This window comes from Leopardus geoffroyi, chromosome B3, assembly GCF_018350155.1.
Source record: "Leopardus geoffroyi isolate Oge1 chromosome B3, O.geoffroyi_Oge1_pat1.0, whole genome shotgun sequence".
Taxonomy (NCBI): domain Eukaryota; kingdom Metazoa; phylum Chordata; class Mammalia; order Carnivora; family Felidae; genus Leopardus; species Leopardus geoffroyi.
The window spans coordinates 135,669,226-135,693,277 of NC_059337.1; the positions used below are offsets into that span (position 1 = coordinate 135,669,226).

Sequence of the window (24,052 nt, forward strand, 5' to 3'; positions counted from 1 at the left end):
AAAAAAGCTGCTCCTGAGATGGACTCCCATGGGACCGTTCACTTATCTCTGAACCAACCCTAAGGTGGAACCAGCCCCACTCCAGTCTTCTGGGCAAGAACAGGACAGGGCACATTCCCACACAGCGACCCAGGGTTATAGGATGCTGGGAGGCAAGCAACAGATGTCAACTCGATCACCCACCCCAAGGACTCTGAGTAGCTGACTCTGGTATAATCGGGCTCTCTTTGAAACAGGCTGATCTGCGTGTGGGCCAGGCACCTCTGTCCTCTTGGGCCTGGATGTGTGGCCCCAGCCACGAGCCTCTCTGACCCCTGCCGACCCCACGTTGTCACCCCTCTAGATTCATGGCACCGTGGCGCCCACCCATCACTCCAGCCAGGCCATAGATGCATTCTTCTGGCCCCCCTCAGTCTTCCAGCTGGCAGCCCAGGTTGCCCCAGCATTTGTGCATCTGTCCCTTCCTCTCCAGCCCCGGAAGCTTCTGTTGAGGCCCCTGTCCCTCACGCCCCCCCCCCCCCCCCCGCCCCAGCCGAATGTGTTTCTAAAACTGGCATCAGCAAACTACAGGCCAAATCCAGCTCATCGTCTGTTTGTAGATGGCCCACAAGCTTAAAATGGTTTCTTTAGGGGCGCCTGGGTGGCGCAGTCGGTTAAGCGTCCGACTTCAGCCAGGTCACGATCTCGCGGTCCGGGAGTTCGAGCCCCGCGTCAGGCTCTGGGCTGATGGCTCGGAGCCTGGAGCCTGTTTCCGATTCTGTGTCTCCCTCTCTCTCTGACCCTCCCCCGTTCATGCTCTGTCTCTCTCTGTCCCAAAAATAAATAAACGTTGAAAAAAAAAAAATCTATAAAATGGTTTCTTTATTTTTAATGGCTGGGGGGGAGGGAAAAAGGAGTGAAAAGAAGAATAGTTTGCGGGACGTGAAAATTACGTGATATTCAGATTTCAGTGAACATAAATAAAGTTTTATTGGAACACAGCCATGCTCATTTGTTTATGTATCCTATACGGCTGCTGTTCGGCAGAGTTGAGTAGTTGCGACACAGACCATATGGCCTACAAAGCCTAAAATACTTACTATCTGGCCCTTTACAGAAATAAGTTTGCCAATTTTTGGTTTAAAATACCCGAATCCTGTCATGCCTGAGCTCAGAAGTCTTCCAGGGCTCCCTGGTGTCATTGAGACACTAGGTTCCTATCCTGGTACTCAAGGTCCTGTGATCTGGTTCAGTCCCACGTGCCAGTATTATATCTTCCCATTGTCATGTTCCCCTACCTTCCAGAACGCTTGGGTCCTGATGGCGCAGCATTCCCGGCCTCCTGGGCTCCCTCCCCCTTCCTGCCGCAGCATCCAGTTCATTCCTTTGCCTAGAAAGCCTCTCACCCCCTTCCTGACGTGACTCTGGAAACCCTCCAGAGCTCAGCTCTCCTGTCTGCCCATCTTCTCTGAGTCACCTTTTCTGAGTTAGAGTTCATTGTTTCCTCTTCTGTGTTCCACTGAAGCTGTTCAAACCTCTCCCGTGGCATTTGTCTTGTTCCAGCCACCCTCCGCTCCCCACCTGCTTCCCCCTCTGTGGGAGACTGTGAACATTGCCTGCTAACTTACCCTTATTCCCTTGCAGCCCCTAGCATACATCCTCCTGATAGATTGCACACGCACTGCGCTTATCCAAGGGAGTGAAATCCAAAATCGGGACCGGGGGCAGTTTCAGTTCCAGGGACAGACCTGCTCATTGTCTAGGAACCTACACACACACACAGAGCCACAACTGGCAGAATAAAAATCTTCCGCTGTGGTGGGATGCACAGGGAAGTTGGTAGAAATAGGCAAGAGATGTGCCATTATTGAACGGTGTGGATTTGAGTGGATTTCATGAGACTTTCAGGAGAGGGTGGAGAAGAGGGGTAGGGGGCGGGAGTCAGAATTTTCTGGCATGTTCCTAGCCACTCAGTTTGGGTGGAGAGAGAGTTTTGTGAGCGGGGACAGCATGTGGACTGGTATAGATACACCATGTGTGAGAGGCAGGGAGTGGGCAGGTCGTAATTACAAGGAGGCAGAGTGAATGTAGGCATCAGCGTTCAGTGGACGAAAGTAGAAGCTGCCATTTTTTTGTAACGCAATGTTGTTAGTTTCAGGTGTACGACATAGTGATTCAGCAGCTCTGTACGTGACCCTGGGTCTGGCTGTGCTCACCACAAGCGTAACTACCATCTGTCCCCATACGGTGCTGTTAAAATACCTTGGGCTCTATTCTCTAGGTTGTACCTTTCATCCCTGTGACTTATTCATTCCATAACTGGAAACCTGTATCTCCCACCACCCTTCACCCATTTTGCCCATCCCCCCCACTCGCATCCCCTCTGAGGGCTTTCTGTACCTTTGGGTCTGTTTCTGCTTTTTTGTTGGTGTGTTCATTTGTTTTCTTTTTAGATTCCACTTCTAAGCGAAATCATGTAGTATTTGCCTTTCTCTGACTTAATTTCACCCAGCATAATACCTTCTAGGTCCATCCATGTTGTTGCAAATGGTATGATGTCATTCTTTTTGGTTTTTTTTTTTTTTATGGCTGTGTAAATTCCACTGTGTGTATATGTGTATATATGCGTGTCTTCTTTATCCATTCACCTATTTGTGGACACTGGGGTTGTTTCTGTCTCTTTTCAAATTAGTGAAAAGGTCCTGTGGAGTAGTTACCCAATATTGGAATTATTAGATCATGTGGGAATTCTATTTTCAGTTTTTCAAGAAACCTCCATACTGTTTTCCACAGTGGCTGCACCAGTTTACATCCCCACCAACAGTGCACGAGAGTTCCCTTTTCTCCACATCCTTACCAGCTCTTGTCGTTTCCTACCTTCACACCATGCTGACTGGTGTGAAGTGATCTCGTTGTGGGTTTGATTTGTGTTTACCTGATAATGAGTGGTGTTGGGTATCTTTTTATACATCTGTATATCTTTGGAAAAATGTCTATTCAGGTTGTCTGCCCATTTTTATTTGGATTATTTATGGTTTTCTGATGTTGAACTGTATCAGTTCTTTATATATGTTGGATACTAACCCTTTATCGGGTATGTCATTTGCAAATAACTTCTCCCATTCAGTAGCTGGCGTTTTTATTTTATTGGTGGTTTCCTATGCTGTGCAGAAGCTTTTTTTTTTTTTTTTTTTTTTGATGTAGTCCCAGTAGTTTATTTTTGCTTTTGTTTCCCCATGCCTCAGGAGACCTATCTAGAAAAATGGCAGCAGCCACCATTTTAACTGATTTTATTCCCTGGACTAGTGTTTCTCAGCCTGGACCCTATTGGCATTTGGGGCTATATAATTCTTTGGGGCACCGTCTCATGCCTTGTAAGGTAGTCAGCATCCCTGGCATTTATTCGCTAGATGCAGGTAGTACCCCTGCCCTAAGTTTTGCCAACCAAAAATGTTTCCAGAGGTCACCTAGGCTGGGTGTGGGGGTGAGGAGACAGAATTACCCTCAGTTGGTAACCACATCCCCAGATGACTGCTTCTCAAACTTTCTGTAGCAAAAAAACAAAACAAAAAACAAAACGAAAAACCCTTGTTTCTTTATAAAATACTAGAAAAAGAAGCCAGTAGAAAAATGACCACATACTTGATCGTCACAAGGTCAAATTGTTGAAACGTGTTTAAATGCTTATTCCTTTTCTCTGTTCTGCCCCTTTCACGGATGGATAAACAGAGGTTCCCAGACCACATTCCAGGACAGAAAAACGTTAGAGAACATTCTCCACTCGTGTAGATGTCAGCGTGTGCTGGGATTTTGTCACTCTTAGGCCCTTGTTAGAATGTTTCCTCGTCATCTTGTACACTGACCTTTCCTCTGAAAAGCAGACTCACCCTTGAAGGGTGACGTTCACCTCGTGTTGGAAGGAGTGCGTTGGCTGCCTCCTGGGTGACCCACCTCCTCAGAGATGGCGTCGCTCAGAATTCTCCTGAGGAAGGCCTGGAGTCCTACTGTTCCACTTTCTGGAAGCTGTTCTACCCCCTGACCGCCCTCCAAAGCCAGAGCCCGTGCTGACACGCTCTTCTGCCAGGCTCTCCCTGCCAGCGGGCCGGTTACCTTCCCAGTTCTGGCCCCGAGTTTGGGATGGCTTCCTCCCCATGTTGGGTGGTCAGCCTGGAAGGTCAAGGCTCTTGCCTTTCATCCTGTGGCCCAGAATAGGCTCGTAAATGGTGGGGGATGGAATTGAGGGCTGCACGGATTTTAAATTTGCAGGCCTTGAACTCTACGGAGGTGTAGAGAAATCCTACCGTCCTTTCTGTGAAGTGGAAATACTTCAGGGGTGGGGGGGCGGTGGTGGCAGGGCATGGCAGGTGAGAAGTCAGAGAAGTCAGTGACTTTGGGGGTGTCACCCCATTTCTAACTTTTTAACCTAAACACAAAGTGGGGCGTCCCTGGTAAAAGTCGGCTGCGTTGGGCAGGTAGGTGGAGGAAGAGAGGGGGCTGGCAGGAAAGCCAAGAATTGTTTCCGTGGCTTAATGATTCGCTTCCTTCCTGCCTTGTGTTGGGTGTTCTCCAGCAAGAGGACTCGACATGTGTGGAACTGAGCCGAGAAACGGTTGTGGTCCCATGTCTCTGATTACCTCAGCCCTCCTCTTACTGGGGAGGAAACTGAGGTCAGGTCTGTCAGAGTTAGTGGCTCAACTGAGGCCAGAATTGAACTTTCTGGACTCCTGATGCAGCGCATGTTGTCCGATTCTTTACTGCCTTGTGAACCTTGATTTTGGTTGATGTTTTTTGAAGGGGAGGGGATGGGCCTGGGATAACATCTAGGGAGAGAAATGGCCACAGGTAAAGTTCCAACGAGCTGGTGTGCTTTATCTTAGATTTTGTTCTGTGGTTCAGATGAATCTCCCATTTATGACAGGCTAAGAACTTCCTCAAACCTCACAGTGTTTGGTGGAAACTTAAGGAGCTAAGTAATTTTCCATAAGCTCACAAAGGAAAGCCAAGAATAAAATTCAGACCCTAGCGACTCTTCATTGGAAATGTTTTGACAGAAGCCAAGGACAAGAATAAGCCCAGAGCCTAGAAGGAATTAGGCAGACTTTTTTTGTTCTGAGATTTTAGGAAAGAGGGGTTGTATGTCCAAAGCATACCTGCCAATCATTCAACAGATGTTTAGTTAAGCACCTACTATGTGAGACATCTGGAAAATACATTAAGCTTCCAGTTCCTTCCTTTCTACCTGTAATTTTGTTTAACCCTATTTTTAAATCCTTATTTATTTATTTTGAGACAGTGCATGCACATGGGAGTTGGGCAGAGAGAGAGAGAGAGAGAGAGAGAGAGGGAGAGAGAGAATCCCAAGCAGGCTCCGTGCTGTCAGTACAGAGCCTGATGTGGGGCTCGATCCTGTGAACTGTGAGATCATGACCTGAGCTGAAATCAGGACTCGGAGGTTTAACCAACTGAGCCACCCACCCAGGCGCCCCTGCTTTTACCCTGTTGTTTGAACTATAGCGACTAGTTGGGCTTGTTAAATGTGTAAACGTCTATAAGGACCACATAATTCCTTGGCCAGTGCTCACTGAGGGACTGCCTGATGTACAAGCAACTGTAAGAGGGGAGAAACCAATCTGTTTCCAGGAGGATCTCACTGTGCCTTCCCAAACAGGACTGATGAACTCAGCCCCTGTCGGTGCTGAATCCTGGCTGGATGCTTCTTGTTTTGAGGTCCCCTGGGGGAGAGGCAGTATTGTGCCAAAGAGAAAGATGGCCAAACGGGAAACCCCCAGGGGGTGGAGTGGGGAGACAGGGAGTGACCTAAGGATGCTGAAGGGGTGACCCTGACCTACAGCTGTGGGTTATCAAATGGTGAGAGTAGCCTGGCAGGTCCCTCTGCGAACTCTATGTTGTGCTTGTCCCTCTGTCTCCTGGCCTCTGGCTTCTGCCTCATCCAGGGGACAGGAGGAACAGCTCCTCATTCTCCACTTCCCAGGCCCAGTTTGCCAAGGTCCAGTGTATCAGTCAGAATTCTCCAGAGAAAAAGAACCAGTAAGAGGCACATCCATATGCACACTCATAACAAGATCTATGTCCAGGAAGTTGGTTTATGTCATTACAGAGACTGGCAAGTCTGAAATCTGTAGGATGGGCAGGCAGGCTAGAAACTCTCAAAGCAAGAGCTGATGTTTCAGTCTTGAGGCAGAATTTTTGCTCTAAAGGCCTTCATCTGATGAGATGAAGCCCAGCCATGTTATCAGGGGCAATCTCCTTTACTTAAAGTCAGTTAGACGCTGGATGGTAGATGTTAACCACATTCACAAAACACCTTCATGGAAACACCTAGATTTGTGTTTGATTAAATGATTGGGTGCTGTAGCTGAGCCGGGTTGCCACATGAGATTAACCATCCCTTCCAGCACAGAGCTTGGCCCTGACCTCTGCACCAGGTAAAGGGAAGGGCCGTTCCAACCTCCCCCAGGTCCCTTACTGGTTAGCAGGGGGCCGGGACCCCTGCTCACTCTTAACTCATCCATCCTTGCCTAGGTCTGAGTGTCCTTGGGGGTCGTGCTCTGCACTTGCCTTTCCCCAGCAAGTATTCACTTACCTTGTCGAACTTGAGGCCGGCCAGGATAAGGGTATATTGAGTGTCTGTGTTAGAAATGATGAAGGTCTTTCCTGGCGTATCGACACAGATTAATTTGAACTCTGTTAGCTAATTGGTATTAATATTTGCTCCAGGTAACTGAACTCCTAATGAGCAGAGTGACCATGAAATGTATCATCCAAACTGAGACACTTTTGAGAGGCAAGGGGCACCGTTAAGCATTCTGGACAGCAGATGTGAATCAGGATTGTCTTGAGAAAATTAGAGCATATGAAAGACTTACTGATGGCCATTGCTATGTTTTCTTAAGAGCTCTTTTATGGGGAGTTATTTTCTACGCCTGTGTTCCACAGATCGAGTTAATCAAGTCAACAATACGAGCACCGTTGTGGGTTGAACTGCATCCCCCAGAAAGAGATGTTGAAGTCCTGATATTTCCGAATGTGACTTTATTTGGAAATGCGGTCTTCACATAATTAGTCAGGATGAGGTCATGTGGGGGGGACATGCGGAGTGGGGGGGCATGTGGAGTGGGGGGGGTGCATGCGGAGAGGGGGGCATGTGGAGTGTGGGGGGGTGCATGCAGAGAGGGCGCATGTGGAGGGGGGTGCATGCAGAGGGGGGCATGTGGGGGGGCACATGCGGAGGGGGGGCATGTGGAGTGGGGGGGCGTACGCGGGGGGGGGCATGCAGAGTGGGGAGGGGCATGCAAGCGAAAGCCGTTTAGAATTCCTCCACCTGCTGTAGCCGCTAGATTGGTTTTGGTATATTTCTTTCCGGTTCTTTTCATTTGCTTATTTGTGCATAGCTGCACGCAAACCACACGCGATCGTGTGTGTTTTTTCCTTTATAATTAGTTTTATTTCCACATCCAATGTCTTTTCAATAACACTTTGTCTAAATTTGTCATGAGGGCAAGGGCTTTGCCTCTCTTGTTCATGGATGCATTCCCAGGATACAGAGCCATGCTCGGGTGGGGTAGATGCCAGTAGATGTTCGTGGAGGGATCGGAGAAATGTGTCACAACTACATAACCATTTCCCTACTACTGGATGATTAGGGACTTCAGTGTTTTATCTTTAGAGGTAATGAGCATCTTCACATGTGTGGTCTTTCCCTTATATTTTGAATAACAGAATACAAGCCAGTGATGAGTTGGGTCAAAGAGAAGAAACACTTTCTGGTTCTTCATACAGTCAAGTGCTATTTTAGAGCTGAATTACCCAGATATCACTCTTGGCTCTGATGCTGTGTGTCCTTGGGTAAATTCCTTAACCTTTCTGTGCCCTAGTTTGCCCATCTGTAAAATGGAGCTGATGATAATATTTCACAGGCTTGTTATAAGGATTACTTTTAATGTTTATTTATTTATTTTGAGAGAGAGTGAGCAACCGCAGAGCCCAATGAGGGACTCGATCTTATGACGAGATCACGACCTGAGCCGAAATCAAGAGTCGGACACCTGACCAGCTGAGCTACCCTGGTGCCCCTTGTTGTAAGGATTAAAAGGAATACTATGTGTCAGGTACTTAGAGGGCGTGGTACACAGTAAGCCCCATATACACACCTATTTGCTGTTTGTGGTTTATACATAAAACATCATATCATGCTAACAAAAAATTACATCTGTGTCCCCCAAGTAGAAACAGTTCACCCTAATAATCACTGTCCTCTTGATATACTCAGTACCTCTGTGTGGTGGCTGGTGAGCGGCTCAGAGTTTGGTGGTTGTAATGTGGATAAGAATCTCGGTTGCTGATGAACTTGAGATACGTTGTGTGCATTCTTTATCAGATCCTGTAGCAGAGGTGGGGGCAGAAGAGGGGTGAACGAATTGTCCCCATGGCACTATGAGACCGCCCAACCTACTGTGGGAGAAATACAGCCAGACACAGCCAGCGGCCCGTGGAATTATGCGGATGAACAAAGTCCACCCAGATGAGAACACATCCCTGCTGTTCGCTCCGTGTACTGTAGCAAGGGGGCCCACTACCACCGCTTGCCCTTGGCAGAGACTCAGGCAGGTAGGGGGGTAGAAAAGCTTTATCGTGAAAACAGGAGAGGCCTAGGGTGTGCCCTGGTGGGAGGTCATTGGCACGGGAGGCTGGCGGAGGGTGAACTAGAAGCAGAACATCTCATGCCATTGGTTTGGGGAGTCTGTCTGTTTCCTAGGGCTGATGTAACATTACCACAAACTGGGTGACTTAAAACAATCAACGTATTGTGTCCTTGTTCTAGAGGCCAGAAGTCTGAGATCAAGGTATCCGTAGGGTTGGTTCCTCCTGAAGGCTCTGGGGAGAATCTGTCTGCTGTCTCTGCTCTGGTTTCTGGTGGCTACATCCATCCTTGGTGTTCCTTGGCTGCTGGACACGTCACTACGGTCTCTGAGTTCGTCGCCACCTGCCTTCTCTGTGTCTTTGTGTGTCCTTTCCTCTTATAAGGACACCAGTCAGTGGATTTAGGGACCACCCTAATCCAGTATGACTTCATTTTTATTTAAATAATTGTATCGGCAAAGACCCTATGTTATAGACAAAATTATGTCTCCCCACCTCACTCCCCAGTCCGTGTGTTGAAGCCCTAACCCCCATGTGACCGTATTTGGAGAGAGCACCTTGGTAGGTCATTAAGGTAACATGAGGTTATAAGGCTGGGGCCCTAATCCAATAGGACCGGTCCTTGGAAGAGGGAGAGATTCCAGAGCTCACAGTCTCTGCACGCACACAGAGGAGGCCACGTGAGGACACAGCAGGAAGACCACAGTCCCCAAGTCAGGAAGAGGAACCTCACCAGAAACCAGCCCCGGGGGGCAACCCGATCTTGGATGTCCAGCCTCCAGAAGTGCGAGGAAACAAATTTCTGTTGTTGAAGCCCTCCAGCCGGTGGTATTTTGTTGCAGCAGCCCTCCCAGGATAACACACCTAATTTCTAAATAAGGTGCCTGCTGGGCATGAGTTTTATTCAGTCTGTTACAGGGAGCGTATTAGCTTTCTCTGGCTGGTCTTGAGTAGGTAGTGGCGACAAGCAGGAGGCTTGCTGACCGAGCCCTGACCGTCCGGGCCAGTCGTGGTTCGTTGGGCTTCCTGCAGACACAGGAGTCTGAGTTTTGTGGTCCTGTGTGCCGTGGCCATTGTCCACTTGTCTCTCTGGGCTCTTGGAGTTCTGTTGCTAACCAGCTGGGATGCCGGGTAAAGAAAGCCCTTGACCTCTCTGGACGTCAGTGTGCTTTTCTTCCCCTTAAAATGGGAAGTTAAGTGGTTCTCACGGACAGGATAAGGAAAGTCAGCATCAGTCTAGGGACAGAGTTGGGGATGGCGGTGTTGGCTTAGAAAATGTCCCCCCGCCCCCAATTTTGATAAGCCCAATGCCCTGTCCTGGGTGAAGGACAACTGGGCCACGTAGCATCTGGAACCTCTTCCAGCCCTAAAATTCCGTGGTGGTTGCTCCTGGAGAGAGTGATCCTGCTGCTGGATCTTCCAATCAAATTTTTATTTTTGGTGGTGCTTAATCTCTTTTGGAATGTGCTGGAAAAAAAAAAAAAAGATAGGATTTTAAACTCCTTTTCAAGCTGGTTAGGCCAATGATTTAATTATTTTTGCTCCTGTTTGAGACATGAGGGTGATGATAAAACCTAGACATTCCAACTATTGCCCATGAAAGGTATAAAATTCTTAGCGAAGTTATTTTAAACCATAGAATTGGGGGAAAATCACGATTTTTTTTTCTTTTTGCTTTTGGTTTCTGGCACTTGGGTGGTTTCTAAAACACACAAGTTGAAATGATGGAAGTTTGAAGCTATTTAAATTACTCTCCAGCCTTACGGTCTCACTTGCATAGTTTCAGAATAAACGTCAGGGCTTAGAACGTGGGGCTATTTTTAACTAAGGTAGAAAGCAGAGAGAGAATGGCGTGTTTTGAGGCAATTTTTTTCTGTTTTGAAAAATTCAATTCACGGTTTATATTCCCTAAAGAGAATCGACTAATTGAAAGGTCGGGGAAGGATCAGCATCTAATGGAAGCACATCTCCGTCCAGCACTTTCCTTCTGGGCAAGGTCATGGTTCAGCATCCAAGCAGCACTTTGGAAGCCCAGAGCCGAGAAAGCAGGGCCAGCCAGCCTGTCTCCTAGATATCCTTGGGGCAGAGCTCATTCTAGCAGCTCTTGGGTTTGTGTCCGAAGGGAGGTGGAAAGCCAGACACGTATTCACTCCGTGGACGTGTCCTGAACATCCACCTCGTGCCAGGATCCAACAGCTCACAGGCTTGAGCGGTGAAGCCTGAGCAGAGCCAGTGTGGGAGGGCAGGTGGCTTGAGAAGACGAGAGATTGTCCGGGCCACACCATGTGGGTTTGGGCATTTATCCTAAGAGCAATTGGAAACCACAGAAGGGTTTCAGGCCATATGCACATGTGGAGGAACTGGTCTGGCTCTGTGTGGAACACAGAAAGGGGCACATCGGGAGAGGTTGGTGGAGACGGAGAGGTGGGTGAACTCAAGCTGGTTAGGAAGTAAGATGGCCAGGACCCTAAGGAGCATTGGCTAAAGGAGGGCAGAGTATGGAGCACCTGCATGGCTCAGTCGGTTAGGTATCCAACTCTGGATCTCAACTCAGGTCATGGTCCCAGGGTCATGAGATGGAGCCCTGTGTCAGGCTCTGCGTTGACATTGCACAGCCTGCTTGGGATTCATTCATTCATTCATTCATTCATTCATTCATTCATTCATTCTCTCTCTCCCTGTCGAAATAAATAAACTTGAAAAAAATAGTAGGACAGAGTGTCAGTCAGTGTTCAGTGCAGGAAATAGAAGCCATTCTCCATATTTTTAAACAGAAAGGAATTCAGGGAATTATGTGTTTACAAAGTTGCAAGAAAGGCTAAAGGAACAGGAGTTGGAAGTGGGATGATCAAGTTCAGAGACGTCCTGTGGGGGAATACGGAAGTGGGTGCTGTTGCCAGGAGAGCCTCTCAACACATGGGCTTTATAACCTTGGTCTCCGGAGGAAGAACCCCTCTGCGTCTTTTCTTCCCTCTGAACCCCCTGGCTTGGCAGAACCTGCTTCTCCTTCAGAACGCTTAGCTTTAAGGTCGTCCAGACTCCACAGGACAGGAAATAGGGCCGGTACGTGCGAACGTGTGACTGTGCAGTGCACAGCCTGTGCGCTGTCTAGCGTCCCTGACAGGAAGGTTCGTGGAAGGAAGTTGAAATGGAAGCTGGGTGCCCTTGGCCCTGTCCACCCATCACAGGGCGTGGGGGAGGAGGAGGTCATCAGGGACAGTGCCGGGATTTCTTGCGTGCAGAGCAACATGGATGGTGGGCCACTCACCGGGGACAGTTTAAGGTACTTATAGGATGGCTAAGGTGTGATGACCGGTTGGTACCTGGGTATGTTGGGTCTCGAGCTCAGCAAAGGTTGGGATTTGGGAGATGTCTGCAGAGATTAGGAATTCAAGGCCAAGGCCACCTGGGGAGAGTGCGTAGATGGAGAAGAGGGCTTGGGCAGAGCCCTGAGAACCACAGTATTTGGGGTCCCACAAAGGAGGGGCTTCTGAAGGACACTGTGCAAGCGGGGGAGGGGGGGTGTCAAAGAAACGAAGTGAGAGCATCGTGTGAAGGTGGGATCACACAGCAATGTGGGTGGATCCTGGTACATTTTGCCAAGTAAAAGAAGCAAGACCAGAAGGGGTGAAAGAAGCCAAAAGAAAGGCTGCATGTTGTATGATTCCACTGACAGAACATTCTAGGAAAGGCAGTCTATGGGAAAAGGAGACACCAGTAGCTGCCAGGAGTTGGGGTGCAGAGGAGGGTTTGACTACAAAAAGGCAGCACGAGGGAATTTGGGGGATGATGGAACTCTGCTGTCTCGGGGCGTGGTGGTGGATGTCCCAAGACCCGTAGAAATGCACACCCCAAAGAATGAATTCTGTATGTAATGTGGGTGGGTGGATAGATCATTCATATGTTCATACATCATAAGTAGGGCGTGGTCAGTTTTATTAAACGTTTCAAGTATGTTGAGAAAGATGAGTGACGGGTTTCCGTAGATCCATGGAGTGACGGACAAGACCTCTGCATGGGCGGCTCGCGGACTGTCATCGGAACGGACCTGTAACATGTGTGTGGTCCTGTTTTTAGGAATGTGACTTCTGGCTGTGGTCCTCAGAGCTTGCAGGGGTACGGAGCCTGTCCTTGGGTAAAGGTGACTCGACTTCTCAGATGTGCACCTGTTGTGGGCAGAATGCTCTGATGGAGAGACTGGTGTCGGTTGGGCTCCCAGCCTGTGTCCCCCTGTCCTCGCTTGTGCCAAACCTTGGTTGCGTGACCACAGGCGCCTCGTTTAGCTTTTCAGAACCTCTGTTTTGTCATCAAGAAAATGGGGGTGACGGTCTTCTCAGGACTGATGTGACAGATGAGAGGGCTTTGAGAAGTTTGTAATGCAGCCTTCGAAACTTGATGTGGGCGCCACTCTCTCCATGGGCTTGTGTTCCCCCTCCCCGCTCGCATCAGTAACCCCCTCCCCAACCCTGGCTTGGTTCGCTCCCCGTCATTCTTGCAAGCTCCTCGTCATCTCTCAGTCTTTTGTCTACTTGTCTAACTTGCGCCAGCCCCTCAAGGGCACGTCTGGGATGCTCGTAGTAAATGCTTGTGTCCCGCACACAGTAAATGCTCAAGAAATTCATATTGGGCTCTTTCAGGAGCAGGGCGTCTGCCATCTTGATAACCTACCGCTTTCTGGATAACTTTGCCTTTCTCTGAAAGTCCAATCACGCTCCAGGATGAAAAAAATGCCAGGCCTGCGGATGCTCACAGATGCATCAGGATCCCGTCTGCGCATGCCCAGAAGGCCTGACATCTACCGAGGGTGCTCAGCAAATGCTTGAACAAATTAATACATTTTGAAAACTAGCAGCGCTGTTGGCAAAAGTACGGAGCCTTGAAGGGGTAACATGAACTCAGGGTTCCTGAAATAGAATGGCATTATCCGTGTGAGCTTGTCCACAGAGAAGGTCAGGTGTGCCTAGGGGTCTCATTTATAAGGTGTTAGGTCGCTGGTGGTGGAGGGGAGGGTGGCAGAGGCTTTTGTCCCCAGGGTTCTTAAAGTTTTCCCTCTGATGTTCAGGAAGGCACCTGGCAGGAAAGACCTCTCCCCAGCTCCCACCCGCCCTGGACCCAGCGGAGAGGGGTGTGTTCAGAACCTAGAGTGATGGAGAAGCCGGCTCTGGGCATCCAAGTTCAAAGGAAAGAATCCTAAAAGGGAGGTGGGCAGTGGTTGCTGGGTCTCCGGCCGCTTTCCCTCCCTTCCTCTCGCCCCGGGTTCCCCCAACCCCCGTCCACAGGTGTCAGGGTGCTGGGATCATCCCTGGTTTCCTGAGCTCAGCTCCACCTGAAGGCATATCTTTTCCCCCACACCCACCGCTGCCGGATTTCTGCAGCTTAAAGGCTTAGGCATGGCCTCAAAAGCTGCATGCACCTGCCCTCTTGATTCCTCCGTCCTCCCTGGTGGGGATTTGAGCAGACGGGGCGGCTCGGCCCCTTGCAGACATTGCAAGCATCGCCGCACCCTTGCACGTGGCCCAGGGGCTCCTGATCCCAGCAAGGCCAGGAGAGGAGTTTTTCTCAGGAAGCCAGGATTAAGTAGCAGCAGCGTCCAGACCCCGACGTGGCCGGGTCTGATCTCCACGGTCTCTTGCTCTTCCCCACTAAGCTGGTTTTGTCCTCCCTTTTGCTTTCACAAACCCAAGGCTCGTTGTCTGGAACGGGGGTGGGGGCAGACTTGTATCAAGTGTGGAGTCTGTAAGGTAACCGTTCTGAATGACACGGAGTGCTGTGCAGAGTTGTCTGGATCCCTTAACCCTTACCGCAGCCTGGTGGGCATGGTGATCACCACTTACAGGTGAGGGGACAGTCCCTGAGGTGTTAAGCAACTTGCCAAGGTCATGAGAGTAATAGGAAAGGGGCAGAGGCCTTTCCTGAAACCTGTCATCTGCTTCTAAAGACAGTGCCCTGAGCAGGTGCATAGGCTGTCTGTGGTTTAAAGTTCCTGCTGTTCGAGATGGAGGTGGGATGGACAGGTACCTGCTGTGCCTGCTCCGTGGTCTGCTGCCCAGACGCCAGTTTCTAGAAGCTTCGATTCCTGAACTGAGAAGTGGACTGGTCCCAGCTACCAGCTGCCGACTGGAGAGGGCAGGGTGGCCATCTGCCTGCTCCTAACCACATAGTAGCAGTGAGTGTTCCACCACTTTGCATGGCAGCAGATGGCTCCTGAAGAAATAGAGGGACGGACGCAGCCGGGGCCCCACAAGCTTGTGGGCAGTTGCATCAGAACTCCCATTCAGGTCTTCCAACCCCCTTTACAGTGGGATCTCCCGTCTGGGTTAGAGGCAGCCCTTAATCCTAGACAAGGAGCTCAGGGTCCCGCTGTGCATCCTGGCTTATGTGGCTGGGGTCCCCAAGCTGCTCACTGCCCCCTCTGAGCCTCATCTGGAAAACAGGGACATTCATGGCTACAGGGCCTGCCTCATGAGTTCATGGTGTGTCCAGGAGACTTGGGTGGGTGCAGAGGGCAATGGGTCATTAGCAGCTGGTAGGTGTGCTGGTTACCCCATCTTTGCTGGAAAAGTTAAGGCATGGATGGAATGTCCCCCCCTCCCCCCGCAGCCCTCCAGCCTACGCAGGGGGTCGCAGAGCAAGAGGCTGTGGCTGAACCAATAGAAGCCTGTTCCTACCAAGGACAAAGCCATTTATAATCCATATCTCCCCCCTCCCGGAGCCCAGCTGATACATCCTCACGGCAGAAAGACGCGTTACTTTATTCTAATTTTCAAAGAATTCCCAGGATTGAATAAATCACTAGCTCTCTGAATGCAGATTTGGAGAATCAGGAACAGTGTCGAATGTTCGGCGCAGAAATGTCCATTGATCTGCACCAAAATATCCTGGGCTGTTACGTTTCTCCTGGAAACAAGGCCCTGGCCGCAGGAATGCTGAGCGCCTTCCTTTATAATTATCATCTCTGAGCCGACAGACCTTGAAGCAGACCCCTGCCCTTGAAATGACAGCAGCAGTTTTATTAAAGAATTTAGATTACAGAAGGAAAAATACCCCAGAGAAGAGAAAGAATCCATCTTTCATTAAATGCTGCTTGTTTTAAAGTGGGAACATTTTCTGGGTGTCTGGGGAGCTGATGTTTTCCATGTCTTGTGGGAGAATCTGATCTTAAAAAACAGAAGATTTTCCATATAAGGGAGAAGTCATCATTTTCAGAGCTTAGGGCCAAATTATATTTCCAGAGAAGAGATTTTTGTCCTAGAGAGTATATTTACAAGCATTTATTGAGCACCCGCTATGAACCAGCTGTCATTCTAAGTGTTCAAGGGGTCTGTAAGGGTAATGAAAGCATTCTAGTAGGATAAGAGAATATGGGTTGTTAGTAGTTTACTGTTTTTTATTCAGTTGACTTTAATTTTTTTAATGTTTATTTTTTAAAATTTTTTAAATGTTTATTTATTTTTGAGACAGAGAGGGACAGAGCATGAACGGGGGAGGGTCAGAGAGAGAAGGAGACACAGAATAATGTGAAGCAGGCTCCAGGCTCTGAGCTGTCAGCACAGAGCCCAATGCGGGGCTCGAACTCACGGACCGTGAGATCATGACCTGAGCCGAAGTCAGATGCTTAACCGACTGAGCCACCCAGGCTCCCCTAATGTTTATTTTTGAGAGAGACGGAGACCGAGCACGAGTGGGGAAGGGCAGAGAGAGAATCCGAAACAGGCTCCAGGCCCTGAGCTGGACACAGAGCGTGAACTCACGGACCGCGAGGTCTTGAACTGAGCCCAAGTCGGATGCTTCACCAACTGAGCCGCACCCCCCACCCCCAGCACCCTTATTCAGTTGACTGTTAAAGTGTTTTGGGAATTTGCTGTGTGCCAGGCCTGGCTAAGGCCCTGAGAATGTAATACGGGGCAGTGTGGAGCCCTGCCTTCCCGGAGCTTCCAGTCTAGCTGGATGTGATGGAGACGTGGGGGTGTGGGAGTGTCTGACAGAAGACTTGTAGAAATGACATTCACAATGTAGTTATCTATTGGTCATCTTGAATGGGCAGGTAGGGTGAGAAGGAATTATTCCTTAATTATCTGTGAACTTTCTGAGGCCCAAGAAGCAAACGAGTGGCCCAGATCCTTTGGGAATGTCAAGGGTGATACCCCAAAGCCAAGTGCTTGGTTTCTGATGCAGAAGGCTCTGCACATCACAGGGCCACCTACCACCATCCAAGGATGATGAGAGCCTGTAACAGGAGTGGTGGTACCCACCCCAGCAGGGTATTCTTGGGGACAAAGGAGGGGCTGTGACCTGGTACCCAATGATCCAAGATGGCGGTATGCCAGTGGAAGCACCTGGTGGCGGAGGGGTCCAGGGGATGAGGGGACAGGGGCCAATGCTCTCAGACCTCATCCCTACCTTGCTACACCTCAGCCTGGGGTCATGCCCCAAGACTTACCTGGAGCCTCACTCCCATTGATGATTTTCCCTGTGTGTGTGGCTCCACAGAGAGAGTCCACAGCATGGGGGAGGGGGGCGGGTGGGGACAGGGGTTTGTCCTGCCAGCACTGCCATCCCCAACCCAGCCGATGTCATCTGACCTCTTTGGGATCTTGGCTTCCCCATTTGGAGTGACAGATCTGTCATGGGTGGTCAGAGAGGTGGAGAAGAGGGACCAGTGAGCTTTGGACAAGCTGAAAGGGCTTTGCAGGAGAACACGTGTCCCTGAACTCTGGGGGGCAGGCGGGGGACCAGAAATGACTCCAGAGTGAGGGAATAAGCCTGCTTCTCAATTCTGATCTGACTGTGGCAACGGGTGATATCCCAGAATCCTGGGACAGCAAGTTTGAAGTTTGCCACAGTAACAGCTTTATTTATTTAACTCACATACCATACAATCCATCTATTTAAAGTTACACACTTTAGTGGCTCTTAAGCATATTCATAATTATGCAAGCATCACCACAATTTTAGAACACTTTCACTAACCCAGATAGAAACCCTGCCCACCTTAACTGTTACCCCCCAAGCCCTCATACCTCCCAGTCCTAATCAACCACAAATCTACCAAACAGATTTACCTATTCCGGCCATTTTATATTAATGGAATCTTACAACATGTGGTCTTGTGTGACTGGCTTCTTTCACGTAGTGTACCATTTTCAGGGTTCTTCCAGGTTCTTCCTGGATGGTTCTTCCATCATCTATCAGTACTTCCTTTCTTTTTAAAATTTTTTTATTGTTTATTATTTATTTTTGAGAGAGAGAGACAGCACAAGTGGGGAGGGGCAGAGAGAGAGGGAGACACAGAATGACAAGCAGGCCCCGGGCTCCGAGATGTCAGCACAGGGCCCGGCGCGGGGCTCGAACCCACAAACCGTGAGATCATGACCTGAGCCGAAGTCGGACGCTTAACCGACGGAGCCACCTAGGCGCCCCTTTGCTTCCTTCCTTTTTAGTGCCAAATACTATTCCGTTGGATGGACCACGCTTTATTTATCCGTTCATTCACTGGTGGCTCTTTGGGGTGTTTCCACTTCGAGGCGATCATGAATCACACTGCCATGAGCACTCGTGTGCAAGTTTTGTGTGGACGTGTTTTCCTTTGGGCAGATACTTGGGAGTCGACTCCCTGGGCCCTGTGGCAACTCTTCAGTCTAACGTTTTGAGGACCTGCCAGACTGTTTCCCCACAGCGCTGTCCCATTTTACTCTCCCACCAGCAGTTACGAGGGCTCCGGTATCCCCACGTCCTTGCCAGCATTTGTTGTTATTTGTCTTTGCCATCCTCGTGGGCGGGAAGTGTTTCCTACGTCAGAAAACTGTGAGGGGTGTGGTAAGCTTGATCACCTCGAGTTTCTAGGATGTCTGTGGGTAATTCGTGTTCAGCAACGTTTACTGAAGAGCACAGGTCTGCCATGGCCTAAGGAGAAGCAGCCGGCTGGCCCCCTCCCGGGGCGGTTCCCGGACCAACAGACTCTGCAGTTCCAGACTCAGACTGCAAGGGCGGCCGTCCCATCGGGAGGCCCACCGAGACTGAGACTAACACTAACACTCTGTCCCCTTGTCTTGCAGCGATTCATGAGTTCCCCACAGACCTGTTCTCCAATAAGGAGCGACAGCACGGAGCCGTCCTGCTGCACATCCTCGGAGTAAGTGGCCGCGTGGGGGGGAGGGGCTGGGATGTTCCTAAACCTCCGGCAGGTGACGCCTGTGTGCAGAGCACAGCAGAGCCCTGGCGTGCCAAAGATGTCCCACCCTTGGAAGCGCCCCGCGCGGAGAACGGATCCTGGACCCATTTGAACCCTCCCCGCCAGAAAAAAGAAAAGAAGATGAAAAGAAATCTTAAAGATGTCAGGTGGCTTGCTTGGGGTTGCACAGCAAGTGACCCCGAGGTCCCGTCTTCCTGTGCCCCATCTTCTGCTTTTATAAAAAGGGAGTGACAGGGGCGCCTGGGTGGCGCAGTCGGTTAAGCGTCCGACTTCAGCCAGGTCACGATCTCGCGGTCCGTGAGTTCGAGCCCCGCGTCAGGCTCTGGGCTGATGGCTCAGAGCCTGGAGCCTGTTTCCGATTCTGTGTTTCCCTCTCTCTCTGCCCCTCCCCCGTTCATGCTCTGTCTCTCTCTGTCCCAAAAATAAATAAACGTTGAAAAAAAAAAATTTAAAAAGGGAGTGACAGCCTCTTTCCCAGCCGTGTGAGCACGCGTGCATGTGAGTCAAGAAGCACCCTATAGGCGTCTTTTGGGATGAGCACTGGCTGTTTTATGGAAACTAATTTGATAATAAATTTCATATAATAAAAAAAATAAAGTCACTAAATTAAAAAAAAAAAAAGCGCCCTATACATGATTGCCGGGATTCCCCGCCCCCCCCCCCCCAATTTCACCACCCTGCCATAAATCTATAATTGAAAACTTTGGTGCACTTCTCCAATTCCTGGAGAATTGGATTTAGATGCGCCTTGGTGTATTTAGATGCGCCTTGGTGACAAGTGGTGGAGTTCAAACAACAATTCCAAGAGGAACAGCGGGTCCAAACCTAAGCCACAGGTCAAAGTCAGCTCTCCTGTGACGGGAGTAGGCGAACTACAGCCTGCAGCCGCTGCCCGTGTTTGTAAATAAAGTTTTCTCAGGGCACAGCCATTCCTGTCATTTCTGGATTATCTGTGGCTGCTAAACCCCACCCAGTATATTGAATGACAGTCCTGGGTATTTCTGTGACAGTTATTATCTTCCCACTTCCCCTGGCTCTCCTGCGCCCTCCCCTTTCACTGAGAGGGTGTGGGTTTGGCGAATTAGTCCCGTAGTTCTGGTGCTCTGCCCCATGAAGGTCTTGGCATTTGCTGACACAAAGCCTTTTCTCCTGAACCTGAGAACACCTCAGGAATTTTGCAGAAGCCCTGGAGAGCAGACATTCCCAAACTGTGGCTGGAGGGCCAAATCCAGCCCACCTCCTGTTTTTTTTTTTTTTTTTAATTCTTTTTTTTTTTTTTTTCATTTTTTTTTTTTTTTTTCAATGTTTATTTATTTTTGGGACAGAGAGAGACAGAGCATGAACGGGGGAGGGGCAGAGAGAGAGGGAGACACAGAATCGGAAACAGGCTCCAGGCTCTGAGCCATCAGCCCAGAGCCTGACGCGGGGCTCGAACTCACGGACAGCGAGATCGTGACCTGGCTGAAGTCGGACGCTTAACCGACTGCGCCACCCAGGCGCCCCCCTCCTGTTTTTGTGAATCAAGTTTTATTGGAACTCAGCCCTACCCACTCCGTGTACTCTTCTAATGCAGCAGAGTCATTGCGATGGAGACTCCGTGGCCTGTCGATACTAAAATATTCGCCGTTTAAGAAACACTTTGCTGACCCCTTCTTTAGAGCGAGAAAAGGCTCAAGCTTTGGAGCCAGTTGTTGTCTGCGACACTAGGAAGCTTCTCAGAATTTCCTGGCCTGGGCCGTGTGGTGCCTTCTTGGCCTCCTTTTCTCTTGAGTATTGCTGAGGGAATCAAGAGAGCTGGGGTCCCACAGATCACCCTTTGCCTGGGAGATGATGTTGGGGAGAAATTATGGGGGTGGGGGGCGGTGAATTCCAAGCCCGTATCCTGAGATTTTTATAGCAGGGTCTCTCTCCTTTACCCATACCCCCGGTATTTGTTTCTTTTTGCTTTCCCCCCCAAAGATAATTAGGTCTAGGGACAGCATACCTGGGCTCCAGGAGATAAGGCCTTGGAGGCCTTGGCCACAGCTGATCTTCCAGTTGATTTAATCATCATTAATCAGTGTGCTACTTCAGCAACTTCACAATTGTTTTTGCTGAAGCAGCCCGGCCTTTCCCATTTTTGTGAATAGAGCATCCATATCACTTTGTCTTTGAAGAAAGAAATGCTTCCCTTAGCATTTAGCATAAAGTCCCACCTGTCCACGGACTCTCTGGTCCTTGCCTTTCCCTCCCTCCAACCTCACATCCTCTGTTTTCCATCTCCGTCTCACTGGGTTCTACCTGCATCAGTGACCTTGCTGTTCCTCAGGTGCACCAAGCATACTCCTGCCCCAGGACCTTTGCACTTGCCTTTCCCCAACAGTTAGACTTTGTCTCTTTGTCCCCCGCTAAGGTAAGTTACAGGAGGCAGAGGCATTTCCTGGCAGATTCACCATGTATCCCTGATGCCTGGAATAGTGCCTGGCCCATAGGATAGGCTCAGGGAAACCATGTTGGATGGGCAGGGCAGGGAGGGGTTCGGTATATAAAACCGTGTGAAAATTGTCAATCTGTTCTCACTATGCCATTAAACAGATGAAGAAATGGAGACATGGAGATGTGACTTATCCAAAGTCACATGGCAACTGAGTCCCAGAATCAGCATTAGAATCTGGACTTTTTGTTCCTTGAACCCCCCAGTGTGAGTGGCTTGTGTCTTTGAACCTCTGCCAACATTAGGTAGCATCCCAGGTACCGCTGGCTCTCAAAGTGCCACTCGTTTCGGCAGGGGGTGGCCAGCTGGTAAGAAGAAAATGGTGCCTTCAGCAAAAATGAAGGGGGAAAATTGGGATAATTATTATTTTAAACTCTTAAAAGGGTGATTCTAAATGCTCTCCTTGGCCCTAAGGGTGAGATCTTGCATTTCGAGACCATACTCTAGTGCCAGGGAGATAGCTGGTGCTTTAAGAGCAGAGGAAGGGGGGCGCCTGGGTGGCGCAGTCGGTTAAGCGTCCGACTTCAGCCAGGTCACGATCTCGCGGTCCGTGAGTTCGAGCCCCGCGTCGGGCTCTGGGCTGATGGCCCAGAGCCTGGAGCCAGGTCACGATCTTGCGGTCTGTGAGTTCAAGCCCCGCGTCGGGCTCTGGGCTGATGGCCCAGAGCCTGGAGCCTGTTTCTGATTCTGTGTCTCCCTCTCTCTCTGCCCCTCCCCCGTTCATGCTCTGTCTCTCTCTGTCCCAAAATAAATAAATAAACGTTGAAAAAAAAAATTTAAAAAAAAAAGCAGAGGAAGGAGCCCAAGGCCGTGTGGCCTGAGCTTTTGGCCCCTTTGCCGCCCAGCATATTATTTCCCCTCCTTGGGCTCAGTTTCCCCATCTGCTCGTGAGAGGGTTGACGGAGCCAGCCTCTGTGGTGCTAGAATCTTCCTCTGTGTGTGCCTCCGCCTTGGCAGGCTGGCTCTGGGCATGACGGATGCCCAGCCATGCCTCCTTGGCGGTAGGTGCCTTCGCTGACGATCCCCCATTTCCTTCGCAGGCTCTGTACATGTTCTACGCCTTGGCCATAGTGTGTGACGACTTCTTCGTTCCGTCTCTAGAGAAGATCTGCGAGGTACGCAGGAGGGACTTGGGATCCCTCAGCAAAGCCAGGGTGGGGGTGGAGGGCTGGGGCTACCAAGGACATGGGACGTGTCAGGGCCAGACTGAGTGGGGAGCACTCTGGTGGTGAAGATGGTCAGGCCAAACGCTTAGTGTGGCCCCAGCAAAGCCTGGCTTTGGAACCCCCAGAGGAGGGGCGGGGGGGGGGCGCGTCTTCTCCCAGATTTGGCAGAAGAGGAGGCATGCGGTCATCACCCAGAGCCTCTGGCTGCATGGCGAGCTGTTGGCCGTGAAGCCAAGCCTGTCTGGTTAGGGAGCATTTCTCATACCAAGCTGCGGGTGGCAGGCACCAGGTAGGGATCTGTGTCTTTGGGGAAGATGCAGAGGCGGAGCGAGGAAGGCCCTTTGTTCCGAGTTCACGGGCTGACGTTTTTCCCTTTCAGTATCTGTGAAGGTTTGGTTTCCTTGTCTCTTGCCTCACACGTAAAAACTCCAGTGCTGGGGCGCCTGGCTGGCTCAGTCAGGAGAGCATGTGACTCTTGATCTCGGGGCTGTGGGTTCAAGCCCCATGTTGGGTGTAGTTACTGCTTAAAAATGAAATCTTACAAAGAAATTTGTTTGTAAGTCTCCTGTGTTTCTCGGCTCTGCCTTACTCTTGGCTTCCAGCCAGGGAAGGAAAATTACCTCTGTTTGCAGCACCTACTATGTGCAGGTGACTCTGGGCTTTGGCTCACTTCGTCCGTGTGAGATCTCCCAGCTACTTGAGGCCGCCTTGTTGTGACATTGGCAGCCGGGGGACACAGCTTGTTAGGACAGGTGCTTCCCTGCTGCTCGGCACAGAACAGGGACTTTTTGACTTGGGCCTCCTGAAGAGGGAGTGGCCTGGCATGGGTGTGCAAAGGCCTCCCCTCCCCCCACCCCCCCTTGCTCACCACTCCACTTCTCACCCCGCTCAGAACGAGCCACAGGTCAGTAAGCGAATTGAGCCAGAGAAGGAGCATAAGGAGAGAATCCGGAAATGGCCACCGGGGGTGTCGGGGTGGGAGGCCTCGCCTCAGGGCCCCTGGAGCAGTGTGCTGTGGGTAAGCCACCTGCTGCTTCCTCGGAGGAGGCCCTCGGGAAAGCCAGTCAGCTGGGCCTTACAGAGTGTGCACTCTGGGCACTCACTAGTGCGAGAGCTTGGGGACCCCAGCAATGGGGGGGTCCCCTGCCATTCTGGGGGTGGCAGAAGCCTGTGGAAGATGGGTGACCAATGGCACAGGACCATGTGCCGTGGAGGTGCCCCTCAAGGCTGCCTGTCTCTGTAAGGACACAGAGGTGGATGAGCGGGATGGTCTTGGTCCTATAGGCAAAAACCAAGGGAAGGGGCTAGTAAGAGCCATCAAAGGACTGAAGAGCCAAAAGGAGGGAGGGAATGTCTCTTTCGGGGAGAAGCCTAGGAGGGCTTCATGGAGGAAGTGGTATTTGGTCCAGACTTCTGAAGTGGGAAGGATTTCTCCAAGCAGAGAGGACAGGGAAGAGTGTTCCAGGAGACAAAGGCAGAACAGTTTGTATCCTGCTAGAAGATACTGGAGATGCTCTGATGGCAGAACATCTTCTGTGGAACCTTCCTGTCTGACAAGGTTAGGGTGGCCGGGTTTCCACC

At 50.3% G+C, this 24,052-nt stretch overlaps 1 protein-coding gene across 3 annotated transcripts in view; it reads left to right on the forward strand.

The window, feature by feature from the left end:
* The window catches only part of SLC24A4 (solute carrier family 24 member 4), a 171,633-nt gene that overhangs the window by 94,772 nt on the left and 52,809 nt on the right, over positions 1–24,052 (forward strand). For all 3 annotated transcript variants that reach the window (XM_045448281.1, XM_045448279.1, XM_045448280.1), the window contains exons 3-4: positions 18,696–18,772; positions 22,346–22,420. In XM_045448281.1, coding sequence (XP_045304237.1) covers positions 18,696–18,772; positions 22,346–22,420 — 152 coding nt within the window. The remainder of the gene's footprint in view (positions 1–18,695; positions 18,773–22,345; positions 22,421–24,052) is intronic.